This window comes from Parasteatoda tepidariorum, chromosome 9 (assembly GCF_982258835.1).
Source record: "Parasteatoda tepidariorum strain Cologne lab strain chromosome 9, Ptep-v5.0, whole genome shotgun sequence".
Classification (NCBI taxonomy): domain Eukaryota; kingdom Metazoa; phylum Arthropoda; class Arachnida; order Araneae; family Theridiidae; genus Parasteatoda; species Parasteatoda tepidariorum.
In genome coordinates, this window is record NC_141763.1 from 92317281 (window position 1) to 92342219 (window position 24939).

General features: G+C 34.4%; 3 protein-coding genes across 6 annotated transcripts; all 3 read right to left on the bottom strand.

Annotated features, from left to right (window-relative positions):
• Positions 1 to 3408: 3408 nt before the first annotated feature.
• LOC107453558 (uncharacterized) lies at positions 3409 to 11866 on the bottom strand. 3 transcript variants are annotated; one of them, XR_015429417.1, is made up of 8 exons: positions 11564 to 11802; positions 11129 to 11384; positions 10704 to 11029; positions 10333 to 10612; positions 9914 to 10246; positions 9508 to 9799; positions 8982 to 9387; positions 3409 to 3541 (listed from the first exon to the last, which is right to left on the bottom strand). XR_015429417.1 is itself a non-coding variant. In XM_087152354.1 (8 exons), exons 1-8 carry the CDS (start codon positions 11861 to 11863, stop codon positions 9098 to 9100), a joined length of 1977 nt encoding a protein of 658 aa, XP_087008480.1. In that variant the 5' UTR covers positions 11864 to 11866; the 3' UTR covers positions 4730 to 9097. The 3 variants fall into 3 exon arrangements, 2 of the variants coding, with proteins under 2 accessions (XP_087008480.1, XP_087008479.1); XM_087152354.1 differs by lacking the exon at positions 3409 to 3541 and having other exon boundaries at positions 4730 to 9387; positions 11564 to 11644; positions 11745 to 11866; XM_087152353.1 differs by lacking the exon at positions 3409 to 3541 and having other exon boundaries at positions 4730 to 9387.
• Positions 11867 to 11893: 27 nt separating this feature from the next.
• Positions 11894 to 20167, bottom strand: LOC139426740 (uncharacterized). 2 transcript variants are annotated; one of them, XM_087152355.1, is made up of 4 exons: positions 20036 to 20167; positions 13973 to 14264; positions 12565 to 12855; positions 11894 to 12460 (listed from the first exon to the last, which is right to left on the bottom strand). In XM_087152355.1, exons 1-4 carry the CDS (start codon positions 20164 to 20166, stop codon positions 11894 to 11896), a joined length of 1281 nt encoding a protein of 426 aa, XP_087008481.1. In that variant the 5' UTR covers position 20167. The 2 variants fall into 2 exon arrangements, with proteins under 2 accessions (XP_087008481.1, XP_087008482.1); XM_087152356.1 differs by having other exon boundaries at positions 13973 to 14248; positions 20036 to 20164.
• Positions 20168 to 20303: 136 nt separating this feature from the next.
• On the bottom strand, positions 20304 to 20936 carry LOC139426641 (uncharacterized). Its single transcript, XM_071186089.2, has 3 exons — positions 20812 to 20936; positions 20541 to 20711; positions 20304 to 20445 (listed from the first exon to the last, which is right to left on the bottom strand). The coding sequence occupies exons 1-3, from the start codon at positions 20884 to 20886 to the stop codon at positions 20317 to 20319; spliced, it is 375 nt and encodes a 124-aa protein (XP_071042190.2). The 5' UTR covers positions 20887 to 20936; the 3' UTR covers positions 20304 to 20316.
• Between the last annotated feature and the right edge of the window lie 4003 nt (positions 20937 to 24939).

Sequence of the window (24939 nt, forward strand, 5' to 3'; positions counted from 1 at the left end):
TTAAATTTCTGAAGAATAGTCCTAATAATAAAAAAGAACCTATTGAAGTGCATGATTCAAGAGAAACATTCTAAGAAATTTTGAAAACAGACAATTGAAGATTATTGTTCTAAGATGAAGTTTGCACCTCTGTATATTAAAGCAAAATATAAAAGAGCAAAACAATGTTGTGCCAACATATGAATAGTTTGGAGACCACAAACAATTGAAATCAGTGAGCGTTGCTGAAAGTCTGGTTAGCTGGATTGCTTTCTATTGTAAGCTGTAATTATTTTTTTATTTAGTACTTATACCATCACAAAGCTAGCCGACTTTTCATTAGATATAACGATGCGTTCATCATGTATGCTAAGATATTAAGGTTATTAATTATAATTTTTATTAAAAAATACACGCAAAAAATATCCAACAGGGCCAAAATTAGATCTACTCATAGAAAATTAATAATTCATTTAAATATAAATTCATATTAAGTGCATTCACTTCAGCCATTGACGTAAAAATTGCACCAATTCAAATTTCGATGTACTTTCGAATTTGATTCTTGCAATGTTTACACGAGTTTTTTTTTTATTTATCAAACTGTAAAGAAAATTTGAAATAAAAGATGCATTTTTTTGAGAAAAGCTGTTTCTTTCAGTATTTAAAAAAAAATAGTAATATTGTGGACTTTTTACTACTTTTGAGGGCCCTTGACCCGAACCTATTGGGCCTAGGCGATTCTAATTTTTTGGTTTAATGAATTTCTTAAATGCTCTTTGAATATTACTAATCACTGTGCTTTTTTAATTTTTAAATGAAGCTGAACCTGAAAGCATTCTTACTATGAGGTGAGGCTTTAGATGAAAAAGTAGTAAGTATTGTTTTTATTGTTAGCAAATAATTCTGGATTAAATAATTATGCCTCGTAATTATTATGCTACATATGTATACTATATTTGCATTGCTTAATTTTAACCCGGCTGGATGGACCCCAGATGATTTTGTTTATACATTTTCTTTTCTTCTATTGACCTTGAAATTTCTTTCTTTTCAGTAGTCTAATTTTATGCACCCACCACCCTATATCAGGTATTACGAATTCCAAAAGGTCATTATTTTTTCTTTGACAAAGGTGTTACCAATATTAATTTGAAATTGCAAACAGTTCACATATTTTTCTTAATCACACTATTCTAAATTTCAGTTGTTGAGAAAAGTAACTGTTGCAAGTTTTGTTTTAAAGTCTTTCCCACAAAAGGGCTAAAACCATGTGTTGTAAAACAATATGAAATAGTAGTCTGCCACTGAACGCCGGATGTAAAGCGTCGGCTTCGCTAAAGATAATTTTGTATTTTTAATTCTCTGAATGGCGCCACCCTAATATGGAATTTGTAAAATAAATGTATATATTTTTGATTGTTGATGAAGCCCATCATTTTGCGTTTTCATCAGTGTTCAGAAGCAGAACAACTATAAGTTCTTTATTTTATCACAAAAATATAAAGTGTATAAAAAACAAAGAGTAAGAAAATGAGTATAGTCGTAGAAAAAGTTAAAATTATAATATAGTATTTATCAGTTAAAATAAAACTTTTTGTTTAAGTCATTGTTAACAATTCAAATTTCTCCGAAGCAATTCTAAACCTTAATTTTGCTCACTACGTGCTCTTGCGCGCCGAAGCCTATCAATTAAAAATGAAAACTGTTGCCAGCGCGAGAAAAGAAATATCATCGGTTTTATTGATACATACATACGTACGTATTAGCATTTTATATAATAAGATAACTTTAAAAAATATATAAAAAGTCTTATAAAAAATTATCTGTCTTTGCATTTCAAATTAGTTTACTGCACGAATAATGTATTTTGCACTAAACTCAAATATTGAAGGGTTATGCAATTAACACTGATACAGTTACAAAATATTTGCTGAGTATTAACCGTTTGAGTGCGGCATTTGCTTGTTATGTGCCAAAAATGCAGAGAAGCTCTCTTGTTTTGTACCGAAAATGCAGAGACGCTGCTGTTGGTTAGTATAATTTTCGTATATATTGAGAGCAGTTGAAATCATATCAATCGCAGTTTTTATTCATTTTACTCAATTGTGATTTTTATTGTGCGATGAAATTACTACGCATTTCATTCCGCACTATTAGCATATATATAAGAAAACTCTTCAGCACTCAAACGGTTAAAACTTCAATAAATAGTTATACTAACTGTGGAAATAGTTGTCTTACAGCCCCTTAATAGGGATATGCACCATAGAAAAGTATTTGATACTAATAAATTTTGACTATCGTTAATTGAACAGGATAATTTTATAGTAGGAGCAATATCATAAGTCCACTGATTAAAAATGCACTATCTTTCTTACTGCTAAACTTTCTATTAATAATACATACTAATAACAGTATATGAACCAGTACTTTTAAAAAAGAAAAATTGACAAACTAATAAACATAATTTAATATATTTTAAGTTTTAAAAAAAAGACAAATTTTAATTAAAATAATTTGAAATGAGAACATTTCGTTTCGCAAATCCAGCAGGAGAACGTGCGGTAATAATGTCTTCGTATTCTGGTATCTTTAGTTTCTTTAGCAATTTTTCTATCTTAGGTGGCTCTTCACCTAAAGAAAATAAATTAAAAATGTTAAGTAACAAATTTTTTTGATAATATTTTGCTTTCAGTTTTTTAATTTGCATTTTTATGATCAGCTGTAAATCTATTGCGACGACTATGAACGAAAATTTACAATTTGAAGGTGAGGACCATTTTATTTAATTTTATAGCAGTCGTTGAACAGCTGACCAGTTTTTTTAGTTTACAATGTTCAACTCTGCAGCATTGTACTTTTGAACCCAATTCAAAAGCCAAGGGAACACCTGAATCAAAAAATGGAAAAAATACATCAAATATGGAAAGAACACCTTATCTGTTTGTTTTAAGTTATTCAATAAGTTAAATATTTCATTTTAAATGTAGAAAAAAAAAAAGTGTAGTCTACCATACGAGTAGTTTTTCATAGGGGACAAAGCATAACAAGCTATTAAACTTATAATGCAAAATTAAGGAAACATGCTGGCTAGCATTCACGTATAATTTTTACCCGTTTGAAAATCTGACTAATATTAAGCTTTATATTTTTTAATCAATTAGTAATAGCTATTTAAAAACTAAAAATTTACAGCCAATTTAAATTAACACATTAAGCATTATTGTTCAGATATTATATCACAAATAAATATATTATCGCAACTTAATTAAAAATAAATCACTACCAATGAATTTTTCCATTCCTCTTTGTACAGCATCTCGAATTTAGATCACACCTACAGTTAATATAGAAAAATTAAATCATTGAAATGATTTAAGGTGAGTAAGGTACTTACCTAAATTTAAGGCAATGTTATGAAGGACACAGCAAGCAACTATTATTGCTCGAACATTGTCAATGTGGCATGACATGCCCAGGCTGAGGCACGGGAATCTTCTTTTTAAAATTCCATAACTACGCTCCACATTATTTCTTGTTAAGGCATGTGCCTTGTTACCTGAAACAAAATACCAATCAGCCTAATTAAATTACAGTTTTTATCATATCTCTTTTACAAAAATTATTTTAATATGAGTTTGGGTTTGTCATGACAAATGATTATAGTGTAATTTGGAACATTGCCTATATTTATGTTAACACATTGAATGCCACGCTAATTTTACATGGCTTGCCTGTCTGTATAAACGGTAAATAACTACAAACTAAATTTACAAATATTGGACAGATTTTGCTAGATTTTTTAAAAAGGTTTAGCACGACATATCTGAAAAAAGTGGTGAATTATATAAGCCTACGAATTGTTAATAATCTTGGCTTCGCCGGTCACCCCTGTAATACAGCCAAAAATAAAACCGACCCCGCAATATCAACATACAATTTTAAATAATCTGGCTGAAGATTTAAATCATGAGGTCAAAAAGTTTGTTGGAAATAAAATGTTTTAAGTAGTTCAAGAGAAAAAAGTTAAAAATATATTTTGAAACTCGCGTGATGTAACACTGAATAATAAATTATACACTTGTATTGTATATAGTAAATATAAATATATTAAAAATGAAGTCAGGACAACAGAATAATTGGACAAATGGAAAATAAAAATTTTCTACAATAACTAGTACCAACATCTTTCTTCAGACATTGTTTTCCATGGGGAACCAATTCAAGATTAACACTGTACTTTGTAATTTAATGTCAAATTATTTCATAACCTGCCGAATGTATTTGATTTAGAGAGGTATTTAAATTCTCATTCCAGTAATTAAATAAGTTTTTACAATCAAGAATGTTTAATAGACAGAATATTTTTGAAGTAAAAATTTATACTTCTCTATACTTTATAATAATTATAAAACGGAACCCCGTACATGGTCTAAAGAATCAAAATTAATGTTTTAATAGTTGCATATAATTATAGTGTTGTTATCTAATATCTGTTTTTAGCTTTTAGTTTGTTGCTGGTTATTTGGTGGTTTTGAATGAATGTAGAGAAAAAGGTGTAAATATGGGCACCCTCTTTTGTTTTTTGGATAAAGTTACTTTCAATTTGAAAATTTCTAGATTTTTATCTTTCATTAACAACTATAACAAGTTTCCTAAATGCGAGAAGGCAAAACAATGATTAATATCAATTATTTCATTTCAAAAAATGTCAATGTCGGGGGTCAAAAACTATCGGAAAAGAAGCCTTAGTCACCGGATCACGTGTTGTGTCGGATGTATTAGCAGGCCAGGACTTGAAAACATCGGCCAAAAATAGAACAAAAGAATCGGGCAAAATATTGGCCAATAAAGCAATTGGAAAAATTCAGTCAATGATCGGTAGTGGTGGATATAAAAGAAAGCGCAAGACAAAGAAAAAAATCATTCCATCAAAGAAACAGAAAGCGAGAGGACGTGATATTTTTGACTCCTAATCATGACATTTCTTTTGAAGGGTTCTCCAGAATGTCAAATCTGAACTGGAATTGTTTCAGATGCCTGGCACACAAACCGTCATTCAAAGTGGACAGTTTGTAGAGTTCCATCCATTATCTAATGTATTTGATGGCGGACCCGTAGAATTTCATATATCAGGCTCCGGCGAGGAATTTATTGATTTAAGTCAGACTCAGCTTCACGTGCAGGCAAAAATTTTAAAAAAGATAATACTAATTTAACGAAAGATGACGATATCGGACCCGTTAATCTATTTTTACATTCTCTGTTTTCTCAAGTTGATGTATCATTAAACGACCGCATTATTTCAAATTCGAGCAACACCTACCCTTATAGATCCTATATAGAAACACTTTTAAACCATGGCTATGACAGTTAAACCTCCCAACTCACAGCAGAACTTTATTATAAGGATTCCAATGATGGACTGAAAAAAAGATCAGATTTTTTTAAGTTAAGTTCTAGTGTGGACATGATTGGTTGTATACACAGCAATTTGTTCCACCAAAACAGATTATTATTGAACATGGTAGATATAAAAATAAAGTTGATTCGTAGTAAACCTGAATTTTGTTTGAAATCTGGCTGTAAAGTTACACTAGATAGAATTTCACTTTTAATAAGAAAAGTGCGTGTAAGTCCTGGAGTAATTTTAGGACACGCAAAAGTTTTAGAAAAAGATACTGCAAAATATCCTATCGATCGAGTTCTGTGTGAAGCGTATTCCATTCCTAAAGGTAACATGTCATTTGTGCAAGACAATGTATTTGTGGGGCAGATTCCTAAACGACTCATCATAGGATGTGTGGAAAACGATGCATTTCATGGAACATTTGAGAAAAATCCTTTTGATTTTAAACATTTAAATTTTATCGCAGGGTCAACCAGTCCCTCATAATCCACTGGAGCTGAATTTTTCACAAAAACAATATATCAGAGCTTATCAAAATTTATTTATGAGCACTGAACATATGAGAAGCGACAGGGGGCAACTTTATTTCTAGAGAAGAATTTTGTGATGGGTATACTCTCTATGCGTTTGACTTATCCCCTGACTTATGTCATTTTAATGTAATAAAACATAGTAATTTAAGAGTTGAAATGAAATTTGAGAGACCGTTAGAGAAAACAGTGTGTGTCATTGTGTTTGCCGAATTTGAAAACGTCATAGAAATCGAGAGACATCCTATACGATTTTGGAAATGAATAATACGCAATGGACGGAAGAAAGATTTATGAAATTTTATCGAAAGACCCTACAACAGCATCTAAGTTTAGAGGTGTTTACTCACGAGACACAATACCCACTTTGCAAGAAAATGAAGCTATCATCGTAAATACAGATTAATCAACTCGACCAGGATCTCATTGGTTAGCTCTATACATGACTGAACAAAAAAAACTGGAATTCTTTGATTCCTATGGACATGATATTTATAAATTATTTAACATTTCTAATGTATGTTGGAATTCTGTAACTTTTCAATCACTCACTTCAAATGTATGTGGAGCCTATTGTGTATTTTTCATTTGCAAACGCTGTCAGAAACATTCTATGGTTTCCATTCTAAGAATGCTAAATGTTAATAAAAAAAAATGATTTTAGAGTGTATCAATTTGTGAAAAAGAAATTTGGTGTACGCTTTGCTTACAAACAATAAAAAAAATATTTTTTTAAAAAGAAAAATTTTGTTTGTGTTTTTATCTATTTACCTTTTTTTATTATATTTATTTTCAATAAATATTCTAGTTTATTAATTCACTCTATTCACTATGGAGTTTCCTAAACTTAGACATTCGTTCACGTGCATTTTGGCTGGTCCAACGGGCTGTGGTAAAAGTCAGCTCTGCAAAAAAATAATCGAGTCTAAAATTATTGAACCGTTTCCAAAATCAGTGATTTGGTGTTATGGAGCGTATCAATCCATGTTTGAAACAATCCCGAATGTGACATTTCATGAGGGCGTTCCTTCAGATTTAAATAATATTTCAAATGCATTAATTATTCTCGATGATCTCATGTCTGAATTAGGAAGTAATTCCAAATTAACGCATTTATTTACTAAACATAGCCATCACCGTAACGTCTCAGTAATTTTTATAGTTCAAAATATTTTTCATAAAGGTAAAGAAATGAGAGAAATATCTTTGAATTCTCACTACCTTATTCTCTTCAAAAACCCTCGAGATCAGAGTCAAATCACCCATTTAGGTCGACAGCTTTATCCAACAAAAGTTAAATTTTTCCAAGAAATGTGTCGTGACGCGACTTCAAAACCTTTTGGCTACCTGTTAGTCGATTTGAAACCCAATACGGAAGATAACTTGCGCCTGCGCACTGGTATATTACCAAATGATAAAATGATCGTGTACCAGCCGAGATAGTCATTTGTCCATTAACATTAGCGAAGATGAGTAGTGTGTGTGTCTTAGATTTCGAAGGATATTTATTCAATGAAAATAGGTTTATTATTAAAGAACTAGCAATATTTAATATAAGTAACAACTATTTGAAAAATTGGACATTTAAGCCACCATTTAGTTTCGTAAAGCTAAAGAAGCATGAGAAAAAACAATATTTTTGGATTAAAAATAATACGCATGGATACAATTGGAATTTTGGTGGAATGCCTTATATTACATTATACTTCATTTTGGAAGAAATATTTCAGAATTATGAAAAGATTTATGTAAAAGGAGTGGAGAAGACAAAATTTATTCAAACTTTCACAAACCGCCCATGTGTTAACCTAGAAAGCATAGAATGCCCGAAAATCAATGATTTGGTAAAATCGCATGTTAACTGTAATTTTAAACACTTCAGCAGAAATCACTGTGCCTCCATCAAAGCTGAAACATTTGGTCATTTTCTAAAGTATAAAATAATCCCAAACAGGAATAAATCAATCAATTGTTATTAGAATGTCGAACAGTAGGCACTGTTGTCTAGAGGTCTTACAAGCTGTTGCTAAACTGAAATCCAAGCGGAAATTTTTAAAACACTGTCCAGCTAAATCTATTAAACGCATTTGTGAATGCGTCCTTAATTTGTTAAAAGGTAACATTCCTCTCAATAAAAAACAAAAAAGCAAGCTCTCACCATTAAAAAGAAGTTTAAGAAAACTTTCTGATAAAAAAGTACCTTTGTTCCGTAAGAGGGAAATTCTTGTTCAACGTGGTGACAGATTTTTAGGATTCCTGATACCAGCGGCAATTACAGCTCTAACATCTTTAATTAATGGAACACGCTAAAAAAATTATTCTTGTTCCCGAAAATAGAATACAAGCTAATACTGTAGAATATCTATCTGAATTGGATAAGCAAATGCATGATATCATTAAAAATCAAAATATTCCAGAAAATGATAAAAGCAGTGCTATATTTGCAAATTCTTCAAAAATACGTCAGGTGTCCTACTTTTTTGGAAAATAAAAGCAAATCGAATCAACCAGTGGATGATATCTCAGCCGAAGTGGAAGAAAAGCCTAACGAAATTAAAAGAAGAAAATGATATGGAAAACATCAATTTAGTAGAAACGCAACTAATGAATGTTGTACCCAAAAGTCAAAAGGAACGAGCTGAAAAGTTTTTTCATTTATTGCAATCTAACAAAGAACTGTTTTCTTGGACTGATAAAGGAGAAATTTTGTATAAACAGAAACTCCTTCCTGGAACGAATATCACTCATTTGATAAATAATGTACTGAGAAATGAGAAGAAACAACCAAAAGGCCAAAAAGTATTTTTTGAAGCTTTGAAAGAAATGAAAATACCAGAAGAATATGTAATTAATAAAAAAGTGTTTACTGACTCACCTCCTGTAACGAGTACACCAGTCCTGTTTGCTAGAAAAAAACGTTGGCTGAAATACTAAGTAACAGTATATTTTGTAACATGGTATTTTTTGTAAATAAAAATAAAATAAAATTCTCTCTCTTTATTTCAATGTAAACAAAAATCAATACATACAAGTTTTCTTTTTTTTTAAAAATACTATACCTAAAAATGTCTCCTTTTCTGTGCACATGTGTATCAGTCAATGTTTGCGTAATATTTGTTGACCCTTTTTTTTTTTTAAAATGTGTATGTGTGCTTGCTTCCTTCTTCTTCTATCTTCAATACCTATATGGTAAAGTAGAATAGTCTGGTTTTAAAACTCTCTTATTATATACCATCCTGTATTCTTTTGTCTCTTCCTTATTTAAAACTCTCCTCTTCTTAGCGTCTCGAATTATCTTTGATGGGTCATGGATACAAATGGCGGTACGATCATCCAGGTTGGACACCAAACTGTGAATAGAGTCAAAATTTAATGATAAACTGTTCTTAAAATTTAAACAGAAACCCCGGACCTTGCAGACACTTTTTCCACTGTCAGTCACATAAGCGTAATTTTTCGGGCCACCTAAAAAATAAAATAAATAAATAAGAAAATACAGATTTTTTTTTTATCTTTTAATATCACATTAAGGAACAAATTAAAAAAGACAAGGAATTAATCCAAGATGCGTTTTTTTTTTCATACCTGAAACAAATTTAACAATAGTTTCTCCTCCGAGTTCATCAGTAAATTCCCCAAGAAAATTTCCTAATGGTGGGTCGTTAAGGCCATTTGATGCATAGATAATCGAATCGGTATCAAAGTATAGGACCTGCTCCCCAAGTTTATCAAGTTCATCATATAGCTTCAGTCTTGCATGGCAAGTTGTGAAAGCAGCTATGAAAATATTGGTGCTAGCATCATCGTCGATGAATTCTGTCTTTCGCTTCCACTGCATGGCACAGATCGTCTCAGTGGGGAAAAACAAGTCTTGTATCTTATAAGGGAAAAGAAGAAAAAAAATTTTATTAATAAAATGAAATCGCGAAAATTTAATATAGATTGTACATACACTATATCACTAAATATTTCTTAATTGAACAATAATTACTTCTTTAGTGTTGTCAGAAAAGAATTTGTTAAATTCTTCCAAAGAGCCGACAAAATTCAGCATCATCTTGATGAGGCTCATCCCCCATCTGCCCCAAAAGCTATTTAGTGCAAGCTTTGCCACTGCTCTCTGACCTAGATTGAAAGCGATCTTGTCTTTCCGGAGCAGTATCCCCTCCTTCCTGAAATAAGACTGAATATACTCGTCTTTATCTTCCTCCGTTTCACACCCTGACGGCCATCCGCTTGCTTCCTGCTTTAGCTGCAGGAATAAATCAATGTAGGATTTAAATAAATCAGACAACGATTTCTCAAAATGATACACTTCATACACCTGAAATGATAAAAAAAAAATTAATCATCTTAATCAGGAAATGCATAAATAAAAATATATTTTCATATTTGATAAGTAATGCCAACCTTAAGGATCTGGTAGCCTTTTTGTATAGCTTTCTTCACCTCTTCAGTCACCCACGAACCAACGAAAGCTCTTTCATCATCATTATGGTGACAGGGTGTTTGCTGACTCATGTCACCACATGTTCTACACAGTGGGAATAGTAGCTTTCCATTGCTTCTACAGGGTAATACTAGATGATATAACCTTCTGAGTGGCAAAACTTTGCACTTCACAAATCCAAAATAGTTTGTAATATTGTCGAAGTTTTCGGTAATGATAGTAGGGTGTCCAATCGGGTATCTGTAAAAAATAATCACTTTTTTTCAAAAAAATAAAGAACGAAACTCACATTTTTTAAGCCTTAAATAGAGTTAATGAAAATTGAACGTACCGACAGTATTTATTGCACCACGGGTACAGGTTGGTAAAATCTATGTACTTAGCTACGCCCTCATAAATTAATTTCACCGCATTTGTGCGGCCCCCGAAGAATGCATCCCTTGGGTTCAAACGATTCACAACTTCGTGAGTAGATAAAAACAAGTTGATCTCACTGGCCTCCTTCTTCATCAGTGCGAAGCTCAAGTTGAATCCTCTCCTCTTGATTCTTTCAGATATTTCAGTTGTTTTCACCCTCAATCTCTCCATGGTCTCTCCAGATACAGGATTGACTACATCTCGATCGTAGCATTTTACGCAGCCGTGAAAGAAGCATCCCTGTTTTCAAATGATAAAAATAATATACATGAGTATCCATTTTCGTATTAAAAAAACATTTCGTATGTGTATGAAATAGATTCATTTATAAAAACTTACGTGAAACTGATAAACTGTGTTAGTTTCAGCACAAAATCCATCAACCTTCATTCCTTCGATGGAAACCTCTCCACGACCATTTAATGCATGCTGGATGTTGATACCTTCAGAAAAAGAAACAAAATCTAACCACCGAATGCAGTCAAGGCTGTAATTACCGTTTGCGTATCCATGTACTGGTACTTTGGCAATCGTGTTAGGCATAATATGGTTGCTTCTATAGCAGGCCATGCACGACGCTGCGATAGTCACATAGCTGAAATATAAATAAAGGGAATAAACAGTAAAAAAAAAGTATATATATATATATATATATATATATATATATATATATATATATATATATATATATATATATATATATATATATATATATATATATATATATATATATATATTACAAATAAAAAGAAAAATTGATATGAAAATACTTACCGAAATGGATCAACATTGCATATCTCGATAAACTGCTTCCGAAACTTTAAGCAACAGTTTCTAAGTATATCTACATCCGATCTGAAATAAATTTTAAAAAAAATAAAATAATAGAATAAATTAGTGGAAAAAAAATTTGAACCATTACAAAAATTACAGGAATTATAAATTAGGTACATACCGACAATATTTTTCCATTTCCTTTTTGAAGTCAAACACATCATCTTTGTGATCTTCATACCACATCACAAACTTCTGGCGTGATTCTGTTGACATGGTATCAGGACTGTAAAAGGACATATATCAGGCATGGGACCGATATAATTTTGGTTAGACGTTAAAAAAATGAGGGAAAAAACCTTTCGTCAATTCAGCAATACCAAAAGTTTTTGGCAGTTTAGACAAGGCCATCGGTAAAAAACAGAACGAATCTATAAACCGAATACTGAGGGCTGTCACTAGTATTTGAAGGATTTTAGATCCCTGGGGAATTACTTTGGGCTGATAGCCCCGTTCTAACAACCACCTCAAAACAAATTGACCATCAAAGCCCTTCATATTATGAGCGTTTAATGTGTAATCCTTATGCTTAGGGTCTAAAACATAACAGCAGAATTCCGATAACGTGTCTTGTCCACGGAAAACACGCTCAGTACCATCAGCGTACTGAATAATGGCGAAATTTACAAAATGTTCTCGAGTCTCTTGAGTGGTCTCAAAATCGTAGAACATCAGCTTGTCTGAATGCTTCTTTGCTTCCAATTTACCCAAGAAACACAGATGACCTGGCGGAAAATATTTCTTGCAATTTTTGCACCTAATTTCGCCACATTTATGAAGATCTTGTAGGCACTTCTTGCGTTCAATCACCTTCGAACATTTTCTACACTGATATATCTAGATGAAAAAAAGAAAAAAAAAGCAACATATCATTTCTGATGAGTCTAACAAATATATAAAATAAAGACAGTGTTAAAAATAAAATATATAAATGTACATACCAAGGCACATATCCCCCTTTCTATATGTGTGCTGTAGCACGCAGATGAGCTACACAGCCTATCGCATGCAGTGCATCTTACTGCATCGGACTCCTTAGTGCAATTACTACGCCTGCACACATGACACAAAAACTCGCATCTATGAAGGGCCAGACTTTGATAGGGTTTCAAACACGAATCGCAAAAATAATCAGATCCAAAGAATCCCCTTGGAGACTTAATCAGATCGAAATGCGAGTTGTGTAGATAAAGATAAATTTTTACATCCCGCGTACTTCCTCTGTAAGAAACCTAAAATAAAAATAATGTGATTAAGATGTGTATGTTAACACTCCGTCGGGCGCGTCTCGAAACTTACGGCATCGGGCGCGATGTATCTGTCAGATACATCTCTGTTTTGTGTGTTTTCTATTAATATGTATTACTTTAAATCTCCTATTTTTACTCTTTTTAGATCCAAGCTTTTACACCCGGACCTTTTATTAGTTTTTTAAGTATATTTTTAATTTTTATATATTTTTAATTTTTATATATTTTTAATTTTCATATATTTTTAATTTTTATATATTTTTTAATAATTTCAATAATAATTTTTATTTATTAATCACAAACGCTATTACAAAAGTTAAATGCTGTAAAATATTTAATTAAACATGTTAAACTGTGGAAAAAGTATAAAAAGGACAGTTATGCACAAATAATACATAATATAAAAGTGACAAATCAATTATTATAATTGAATCCGATTCTAAATTTAAGTCAAATTTTTTCTTCCGATCTGTTTTGCCCATTTAAGTATTATTGTCCTTTCCTACATAAAAATAATCATTATTAACATCATCATCGAGTTCTGAGTCATTATAAACACTTTTACTGCCATGACAATCAACTTCACGTGTTTCTAAAATATCTTCTTCGTCAGCATCACTTTCATCAAATTCTTCAGCATTTAATTCCTCATTTCCATCACTAAATAGAATACTTTGAACTAGCTCTAGGTCTTTCTGATTTTTCAAATCTAAAAAGCGTTTAGCACTCATCGTAGGAAAAAGATAAATCAAAAACGCTCAGGGAATCTCGATACTTCCATGTAGCTTCACGAGACAAACGTTATCGGGCGCGTGTATCTAACAGATACAAAATTCCAAACAAGCTTAGAAACATTAACTACTCCTACACCGAACTGGTCACTACTGCATTCCAAAGTAGCAGGGGGCCAGATGGACAGATACTGATAAGGTCAAGGTCGTAAGAAAATGTTTTAGGGGACAAAAGCAGAGATATTGACACGCCTGTATCTGTCAGATCAACGCGCCCGATGGAGTGTTAAAAAGAATATCAGTAAAAGAACATTACCTATACTGCAAATATAAAGATGTGAAACTGAAAAAAAAATAATAATAATCACCTGATTCATCTTTTCACTGCTTATGAGAATAATTTGGACACCCAAATGCCTTTCAAAAGCGGCAATCTCTGCATACCCGCAAGGTCCTTCTGCGACTTGTGCTTCGGTATGAAGCACCATAGCTCGTCTCTCCAAAACATTGCACCTTTGATTTTTCAATGTGGGCAACTCGGGAACCTCCTCAATGATTGCCTTACCCAACAGAATTGCCATAGCGCAACAGAAAGTTGTATCGTCCTTGATACGTATAATGGACGACTTCTTCAACCTATCAACCTCCGGAATGATTAACCTCCTGTCCCCTGAGGGGGTTTACCTTCTTTAGGTAAATACAGGGAGTCACGTCCCGGGGTACCCTAGTGATCTGTCCTCCCTTCCGTTTCCTCTCCCTTTTCTCCTACTTTCTCCTTTCTCTTCCCCCTTGTCGTGGTTGCCGAATTTACTGATAAGGGCTTTTTGTCTGTGTTCGATTACCACCCTGTTGTATCGAACCCAGATGGGAAGAGACCACCCGCGTGTTTGCCGTGCGTGGAGACCCGTGTCCCTGGAAAAGGGGATCCTGGCAGTTGAGGGGCATCTTGGTACCCCAATACACTGCTTTGGCCCGTGCTTCAGGTAAACGGGAGGTGCATATTGGCCTGTATGCATCAACCGGCTAGCCACGAACGTCATCTGTTGGTCAAGGTCAAGCCTGCGGTTACTTACTGGGCACCTCGTTAAGGGTGGAGGCTGCTTCAGGAGTGACTCGCGGGCGTATAACTATCAGTCAGCATCGGTGTTTAAGTAGCTGATTGGTGTCAGAGCCGATCTTTTATTTGCATCCCCTTTGTTGGACTCCGTGGTGGGTGGTGCCGTTGGTAGTTGAAATGGTTGAAAATCCTTTATGGCTGAAAGTAGTAAGGTGTTCAGTTCCGCACACCATAGCAAAAACAGCGGAACAACCCCTTTACCATATGATTACGCTCGATACTACATAATTAAATTAACGAATCCTGAAGTACCAAATACTTCATTCACTAAAGTCTCTCCCTTCTTGATTCACAAGGCCCTAATTTCCGTTTTAGGAGAGGTAGCCTCTGTGAAAAAACTACGCTCCGGTGACCTGTTGATACAAATTGTATCGCAACAGCAAGCCACCTTGTTAGAAACTTGTACAACCATGTGCTCATTTGCAGTCGATGTTACACCTCATAAATCACTCAACACCTGTCGAGGTGTAATATCAGAGACGGAGTTCATAAATGATTCGGAGGAAATGCTCACAGAAGAATTGAAAGATCAAAATGTCATTGCTGTCCGTAGAATAAGGATTCGCAGGGATGGAAAACTCATCCCTACTAAACACCTTATTCTTACTTTCAACATACCTAATTTACCATCTTCACTTAAGCTTGCTTGGCATAACTGCCCGGTAAGACCTTATGTCCCAAACCCTTTGAGATGCTTCCAATGTCAAAGGTTTGGGCACTCGAAAACATCTTGTCGAGGTAAACCTGTCTGCTCTCGTTGTTCTGGTACCGACCATGAAGACAATTCCTGTGAGTTGACACCCCTATGCATTAATTGCAAGGGAGCTCATGCAGCCTATTCCAGGACTTGTCCCAAATGGTGCCAGGAGAAAGAGATACAATCTGTTAAAGTCTTACAGAATTTAAGTTTTGATGAAGCCCGTAGAATAGTTACCGCTCGTACTCCACGTCCGGGTGTGTCCTATTCCGCGGCAGCTAAGACCTCATATTGCTCTGTTAGTACACAAACAGATACCTTACCAATAACTACCCAACAACAAACCAAACAGAAACTTCAATTCAATTTCTCTGGACCATCCACATCCCGCAGACCAGTTTCTAAATCTCCTCCTCCGAAAACATCTCGCATCTCATCACCTGTAAAATCTCTGCCTGCTCTTAAACAGCGTTCGAGTATAAAACTGCCACCTAGTATGAAACCTGGCATAACAAAAAAGAAAAAAGACCCTAAATTTTCATTTCAGTCCGCTTCTGAAGTTTCACAAAGAATGGACGTTGCTCTGGCGTTACATCCATCGGATGATGAATCAATTTTTGATGACCCACCGATGGACGTCTCGTCTAAACCAAAACCTAAAATAAAAAGATAATGACAATATCCATTATCTCATGGAATTGTCGTAGCGTACGTAATAAGATCTCTGACATCAGAGATATTGTCTCTAAATATCATCCTTCATGTTTTGCTCTTCAAGAGACACATTTAAGATCATCTGACAATCTTACCTTGCGTAACTATGTCTGCCATCGCAGTGATTCCGTCTTTGGTAATCGAGCTAATGGTGGTGTTGCGCTTTTAACTTCGACATATTTCCCGTCAACTTACCTTTCATTGTCAACTTCATTACAAGTCGTAGCCGTTCAAATTCATATTGACATCTCCATAGCAATCTGCTCTGTATATTTACCTCCAAATGATCCAGTTTCTCAACACGAGTTAAACATTTTGATGAATCAATTGCCCAAGCCTTTCATTTTACTTGGAGATTTTAATGGTCATAACGTACTGTGGGGTAGTCCCGACACAAATGCTCGAGGGCATCAAGTTGAAACACTCCTCGAGGACCATAATCTCTGTCTACTGAACCAAGGTGAGGACACTTATTTTCATGCAGCAACTCAGACCTTTCACTGCATTGATCTGGCTTTATGTTCACCTTCACTTTTACCTTTTACACAATTTTCAGTCGATGATGATCTTCATAACAGTGATCATTTTCCTATCATTGTTACATACTCATCTACTTTTAATATTACTCCCAGACCATCAGTTTTCATATATCATCGGGCGGATTGGAACCTTTTCACACAACTTGCTGAAATAACAAATGATATGGTTTCAAATGACAATATTGAAACTGTTGTTGAGACAGTAACATCAATAATAATCAATGCAGCAGATGCTAGTATTCCAAAAACATCCAATTCTATTCCACGTCATCGGAAGCCTTGGTGGAATACAGAATGCTCTAAGGCTCACAAAGAACAGCAAAAACAATGGAACTATTTCCGTCGTTATCCAACAACTGATAACCTTGTGGCTTTCAAACGGGCTAGAGCCCTTGCTCGCAAGGTTCGGCGCCAAAGTCAGAAAGACTCTTGGTCACGTTATGTTTCATCCATCACATCTACAACATCTCCCAGACAAGTCTGGTCGAGAGTCAAGAGAGCGAATGGTATATACCGTGAATTCCATCTTCCGGTATTTACTAGAAACGGAACCACGTTCTCTGACCCTGTAGATGTGAGTAACATCTTGGGTGAAACTTTTGCAGCAGTCTCTAGCATCGACAGCTATAGCCCAACTTTCAAAACTCACAAGAAAATGACTGAACGCAGTACCATAAATTTTGACTCTCGCCGAAGGTTTCAATATAATAGAGTCTTCACGTCTCAAGAGCTACAGCAAGCGCTAGCTAAAGCTCCAGACACGAGCCCAGGCCTCGATAGGATATCCTATCGAATGCTACGCCATTTAAATCCTGCGTCTCTTCTCAATATTCTTTTGCTCTTCAACAGAATATGGACAGAACAGACATATCCAACTGGTTGGCGTGAAGCTATAGTTATACCGATTTTAAAGCCAGGTAAAGATCCAACAGAACCTATCAACTATCGCCCCATAGCACTAACTAGTTGTTTCAGCAAGGTTTTAGAACGTATGGTTAATTCACGACTAATTTATTATCTCGAAAAGAAACATCTTATTCCGGCCTTTCAAAGTGGATTTCGTAGAGGTAGGTCGACAATGGACAACATTGTTTCCTTGGAATCTCGTATTCGTAATGCTTTTGTCCGACGTAGCCATATTGTCTCTATCTTTTTCGATATTGAGAAGGCTTACGATCGGACTTGGCGATACGGTATTCTTAAGGCTTTGTATGACATGGGCCTCCGTGGTCTTCTACCTATTTTTATCAAAAACTTTTTGCGGCAAAGATATTTTCGAGTAAAAATTGGCAATAAACTTTCTGACCTATACGTTCAATCTGAAGGTGTTCCACAGGGTAGCGTTTTGAGCGTCATACTTTTTATCGTTCATATATCTCTCATCTTGCATATACTTCCACCCACCGTTTTTGGCACATTTTACGTTGACGATCTGAATATATCTTGTGCAGGATCTGACATGAGAGTGATTGAGCGTCAACTTCAACTTACAGTCAACAAAATTGTAGAATGGTGTAATCAGAATGGTCATACACTTTCACCCACCAAAAGTTCCTGCATACATTTTTGTCGGCTACGCAGGTTACATAACGATCCTGTTATACTCATTAACAACACTGCAATACCTATTGTTGAGGAAACGAAATTCTTGGGAGTAGTCTTTGATAAAAAACTGACCTTCCTCCCTCATATTAAACAACTGAGAAAACGCTGTGAGAAGGTAATGAATATGCTGCGCGTTCTGTCAAACACGTTTTGGGGAGCAGACCGTATCGCTTTGCTGCGAATATACAAAGCATTAATACTGTCACGTATTGACTACGCTTGCATGGTCTATGGCACTGCGGCATCTTCTCACTTAAAACGCTTGGACACAGTGCATCATACGGCCTTACGTATATGCTGCGGTGCGTTTCGCACCAGTCCAGTAGAAAGCTTGTATGTCGTCTGCCAACAATTACCTCTGGATCTACGTCGCATGCGGCTCTCTCTGACATATTACTATCGTGTCATGTCTAGTAAATCACATCCCTTAAGGTGTGAAGTTTCTTCATCAAGCTTGGAGAGACTGTATGTAGCTAGACCTTCTCACGTCCGACCATTACATGCTCGCGTTCGTACACTCATACAAACTTTCGACATTTGTGAATTACCATCGCAATCAGTGGATCATTTTCTCATACCTCCATGGACCATCTCATCCTATCAGTTTCATTCACCGTTTATGATGTACAGTAAGTCTAATGTTACACCCAACATTTATCAGCATACCTTCATTTCTCATCGTCACCAATATTCCGAGTATCTGCCTGTTTTTACTGACGGGTCAAAATCTGCGGGATATGTCGGCTGTGGTGTCATCATCGCTGGTGATACTTATAGTTACAAAATCCCAGATATTTGTTCCGTCTTCACTGCGGAAGCTGTTGCCATCCTTTTGGCATTGCGGCTGATTTCTTCACGTTCCGAACGAAAGTATTTTATATACTCCGATAGTAAGAGCGTTTTGAACCAGCTAGAAAATTTTCGCAGCGATACTCACCCAATTTTATGCTTCATTAATCATTTATTAATCGCTCTTCACAAGAAGGGATTTGATATTTTATTTTGCTGGATACCGAGTCACGTCGGTATACCAGGAAATGAGTTGGCTGATTCTGCAGCACGATCTGCCACTACTGCCTTAACAATTTCTGTACCATACTCAGATATTAAATTACATATCCGGCAGATTATCGTATCTCTTTGGCAACAACATTGGGATCTTCAAACTCAAAATAAACTATATAATATAAAATCTGATCTCAATCATATACCAGTATTGCGTCGACGTAGTGCAGATGTAAAGCTTACTCGTCTCAGAATCGGCCACACTCGACTCACCCATCTTCATCTATTATTTGGAGAACCTCCTCCCAAATGCGACACTTGTAACGTTTTACTTACGCTTCATCACATTTTTACCATTTGTCCCTGTTTTAACCAACATCGTATTACTTTTTTTAACAGCACTATTTTATGTATGAAGGATTTGTTAGGTGAAATCCATCATCCTAACATTTTCGCATTTCTGCGAGCTATTGGTATTTTATATTGTATATAGAAGGTTTTATCTGATTTTATTCACTCCTATTTATTATCCATTCACCGTTTTACCTTATATAAATACACCTTTTATTGGATTTTAGTGACTTTTAAATATATTCATCACGTTATTGACGGTTTTATTACCTTTATGTATTTTATAGAAAAAGAAATGTTCTAAGCATTTTACATTTTAAGCTGCATTAACGAACTGTTTGGCGCAGCATGTCCTCTTTTGGATCTTGTGCCATTAAACTCTACAATCAATCAATCGATTAACCTCCTGTTTCTACCTGCACCCTCCTCTCGCTTCACTGTCACCACATTGATGGTGAAACCTTCATCCAGAGAGATGTCGTCTTTCGAGTGCAACACTTTGGTGATACATGCGAGAAAACTCTCCACAGACATTTCCCTAACTGGTTTCAAGCAGGTAGATATAGGACGATCTAACCTGTCGTGGTACAGTATAAACCTAATGAGGTCATGTCTACTTAGCCCCTGAGTGGCCTTCTTCAATACTACATCAATTAATGAATATAAAACATCCACAACATCCTTTTATAGAGCACCCCTGGCGTATGCAGGCAGTCTGTCTGTGTCGATGAGGGCAGTGTAATTAGTCTCCACCGCTCCGTACAATTGTACGGTCCGTCTGTTGTTCTCAACCAGTACAATGGCATTCTTGAGCTACAATAAAAATAACAAAGAGTCTTAAATGATTAGAATACATACTTAAATCATTAGAAAAAATCATTTTGCAAACACTAATCACTAATACTCACATCAGGAGCCTCACCGTTTACTGGAAGTGGCGTCCAGAAACTAGAAGATGGTCCTTCCTGAGGATCATCAACCCCAGCTCCAGTTTGATAGAAACTAATTGTATTCTCCATAAATGTCTGTGACGTTTCACTTAAATCAAGAGAGTACTGAGTAAATATGCTAGGTGTATCCTAGAACAAAAAATCATAATAAGTATAATGGTATAAATTATATTCAACCACTTTTAAAAAAAAGATCTTCAGATAGGATCCTAAACTCATTGATCATTACCTGTAATTCATCCATAAAACTATAAGCCGATGGCGATAGGGGATTTTCCAAAAACGTCTGCGATGTCTCACTCATCACCTAAAGATTATTAATAACATTATTTAAGTTTTTCCCCCTCTTCCCATAGATAATAGCCAATAAAAAAAATAAAAAAAGAAAATGGATAAAAAATCACTACCACATCATCTATCGGAATATCATTGAAAATCTCAGACGTTTCACTATCATCCTAAAGACAAAAAAAGAAAAAATAATAAATTAATAAGTATACTTTAAGAAAAATGTTTTCCTTTTACGATTAGAGTAAAAAAAAAAATCAGTCAGATGATTTGTATATATGTTACGACAACACAGGTTAATTATTAAAGAACTTGGAAAATAATTTTATTTAAAAAATAGATGCATAAAAAAACAACTTAACTTAAATCATTATAGGTTAAAAAAAAAAAAAAAAAAAGAAGCAAACAGATAAAATGATAATGTTAAAATTATACGTATATCATTATATTAAAACATACTTTTAAGAAAAATATTAATAATATTTAATAAGCTATATAAATTGAACTTAATGTAGTAAATTACAAAAACACTGTAATAGAAATAAAAACATTCGACTAAATTAAAAACGTGGTAAAACAAATCTTAATTGATTGTCTTAAATCTCACTTTAAAATAAAATAACACCTGGTAAGAAAAAAAATTCATCAACTAGTAAGCTTTATTTAAATTCAACCTCGTGCAAGCATACATCTATATAAATCTAAATCATACATTATAATTTATTTAAATAAAAAGCAACACGCGGTAAAAAAAAAAAAAAAAATCATATTGATCAATAATATTAACACGAGCAAACATACATCTATATAAAATTAATATATTATAATTTACTTAAATAAAAGCACCAGGTGGTAAAAAAAAAATCGTACTGCTTATTAAGCTTTTCAATTTAACTATCACGTGCAAACATATAACTATGTAAAAATTAATCCGAAAATATGTAATTTACATATCAATAAAATACAGACACGTGGGGGAAATAAAACAACATTAAATTACTAATAAGTTTAAATTAAAGTAACCACGTGCAAAACAGACATCTATGTAAAAACTAAATCAAGTAATAAAATAAATCAAGTATAATTAACATTAATAAACGCAACACGTGGAAAATAAAACATACTGATTAGTAAGTTTTCAATTTAAATTACCACGTGCAAGCATACAACTATATAAAATTAATATAATAATAATAATATAATTATCATTAATAAATTTAACACGTGGTAAAAATAACATTAAATTGCTAATAAGTTTAAATTAAAGTAACCACGTGCAAAACAGACATCTATGTAAAACTAAATCAAGTATAATTAACATTAATAAACGCAACACGTGGTTGGTAAAAAAATATTAATTACGAATCAATGTATAAATAAAATAATGCAATAAAATATTAGATTACTTACTTCGCTAATTCGACGCTTGTTAGATGACATATCTATGGACTAATACGAAATAAAATCGCAAGCAAAAATAATTAAACTAGAAAATACAACAAAATATATATATATATATTATAGATGCAATGAAAAATCTAGATGTAACGGACACTGCGAAAATGATATGAAGACTTGAATTACTCGCTACAACAATCTCAAACTGACCACTGGAGGAATGATTTATACAACAGGTTTCAAACCCCCCGCTTATATTTCTATCGATACAGTTAACCCCCCCTTGTGTGTTGCTTATAGCTCGCAGCGAATCATTCAATCACCATGTTGCCATCACAGAAAAGAAATACTCCAAAAACCGAAACTGATTCCCTTTCTGCTAAAATAAAGAAATAAGCAGTTGATGACCGATATTTTCTTTTTTAAACCCCTCTACTATAAAACATATATTCCATCCATCTCCTGTTGCCACCCCGGAAAAGAAATAATATACTCGAATACCGAAACTGATTCCTTTTCTGCTAAAAAAAAGAAATAAGCAGTTGATGACGCTCACTTTCTTTTTTTAAACCCCTCTACTATAACACGTTTATTTCACGACCCCCCACTGGGATGATTGACAGGTGCCACGCCCCCTCCATTGTATTCAGCCTGTACTCCCTGTACCTGTACTAGCCTGTACCCCCAGATGTCCAGAAAAAATGGGGTGTAAATATGGGCCCTCTTCAAAAAAGTCACCAAAAATAGTTTAAAAACAGGATAAAACAATACAAAATGGTAGAGAATTTATTTATAAATTATTTATTTATTATTATTATTTATTTATTATTTATTTATTATTTATTATTAAATTATTTATTTATTTATCAGGAAAAAAAATTATTTACAGAAATCGCAAACATAACTGGCTCTTTCACCCCCGGCACAGTGCCCACATTTGGCACATAACGCATCTTACCCACACCTCTCCTCGAGTGTCTTCAGAGAACTTTCCATCACAAAAACTGCAAGTTGCATCGCTTGAGTCTGGTTTATCCCCACCGTTGACATTTATCAGATTCGTATCATCATCGCTGTAGATAAGAGGAGGGTCATCGAGTCTGATGAGTCCGATGATGAATCGTATCGTTGCGTGGGCCGAATTTTCTTTTTTTGAAGGCCTTTCGTCTTCCCACCCTGCCCTCTGGCCGGTCTCTTACCCCGGGAAAACTCAAGGACGTCTTCTTGAGAGCACTTGTCAACCGTCTTGGTCTACTAATCCTTGTATGGTAATCCGGTGATGAGGCTGGACCTTGCTGCTTTGCGTCCACGAGTAGTGGTTATCTTCTTAATGTTAGGAACAGGAGACATGTCGAACGGAGAAATTGCACTTGAAGTTCCCGGGGAACATTGAGGTATTTCAGCTGCCTTATCAATTGGCATAACTAGAGCCTGATGTGCTAAACTCCACTAAAAAAAAGTTGGTGTAATTATGGGCACCCTTTAAATGGGGGCCCATATTTACACCAACCCCACCTAAGAAGGATGGCCACTATCACAAGTAACCTAAAAGCGTGCGTGACTAAAGGTGTGCTTCAAAAAATAGCTTAAGATCTCCGCTTTCCGGATATCACTGTCAAATTATTTTTAACTGAACATAAGTACATGAAAAGAAAACAATTTCACATACCTCTCAAAAGTTTGCAGTCCAGAATAAACACCAATTTGCTCAATAACTCACGCTGCATCCACACTACTTGAAAAAATGGTTTGAACTGCTCTGTACAATCTTATATTAGCAACTGGCGCTATATACAGTCCTTGCCGCCAGTCTTCAGTACCTCCCATAGCTACTAGGGAGGGGTGCCCATATTTACACCTGTGCCCATTTTTACACCTTCTCCTCTAATATTTAATAGCATACAAGCAGTTACATTGCGAAAAACACAAATGTTCAATATAATGAACTAAAAGGTATCATAAACTAACAAATTTTTAAAATTAATAGTTCCACAGTGTAATAATTACCATATTTATCAAAAAATGGTAATAGGTGGCTAATAAGTAATTGCCCTGTTACTAAACATAAATAATTACCAACACTTATGAAGTGATACAATAACACCATGTTTTAAAGTATACAAAAATCATTTTAAAATTTACGAATGCAATGACGTACCTCACTTGTGCAGGTGATTTTGGTCCCAATACAGGTGTCAATAAAAAAGGTTGGCAACCATAACCGTTATCACCTAAGAGATGATAGTTTTGGTAAATGGGTTTTGTCTGTAGATCAAGACAGACAGTACTATTGCTGAAAATTGTGCTGTCATGCACAGCTCCAGGCCACCTAGCCACAACATTTCTTATTAACAAGTCTGCATCGCTGATTGTCTGGACATTCAAAGAAAAAAAATCCTTCCGACACCAGAATCTTTCAGCATCTTCTCCACCAGGAGAGAGAATCTTCACATGGGAACAATCTATTGCTCCCAGCACTCCAGGAAAACCAGCTACATCAAAAAAATTTTGAGATGCCTAATGGGGAAAAAATGTCGATGAATATAATATAATTTCAGTTTAATTATTTTGGTGAAGTCTTAGTACTTTCTGTTGCTCTCAATTGTGATTGAGAACTTTTTGCACTATTATGCAGACATATGAAGTGGTTTTTTTTATTTTTGGTTGTAAC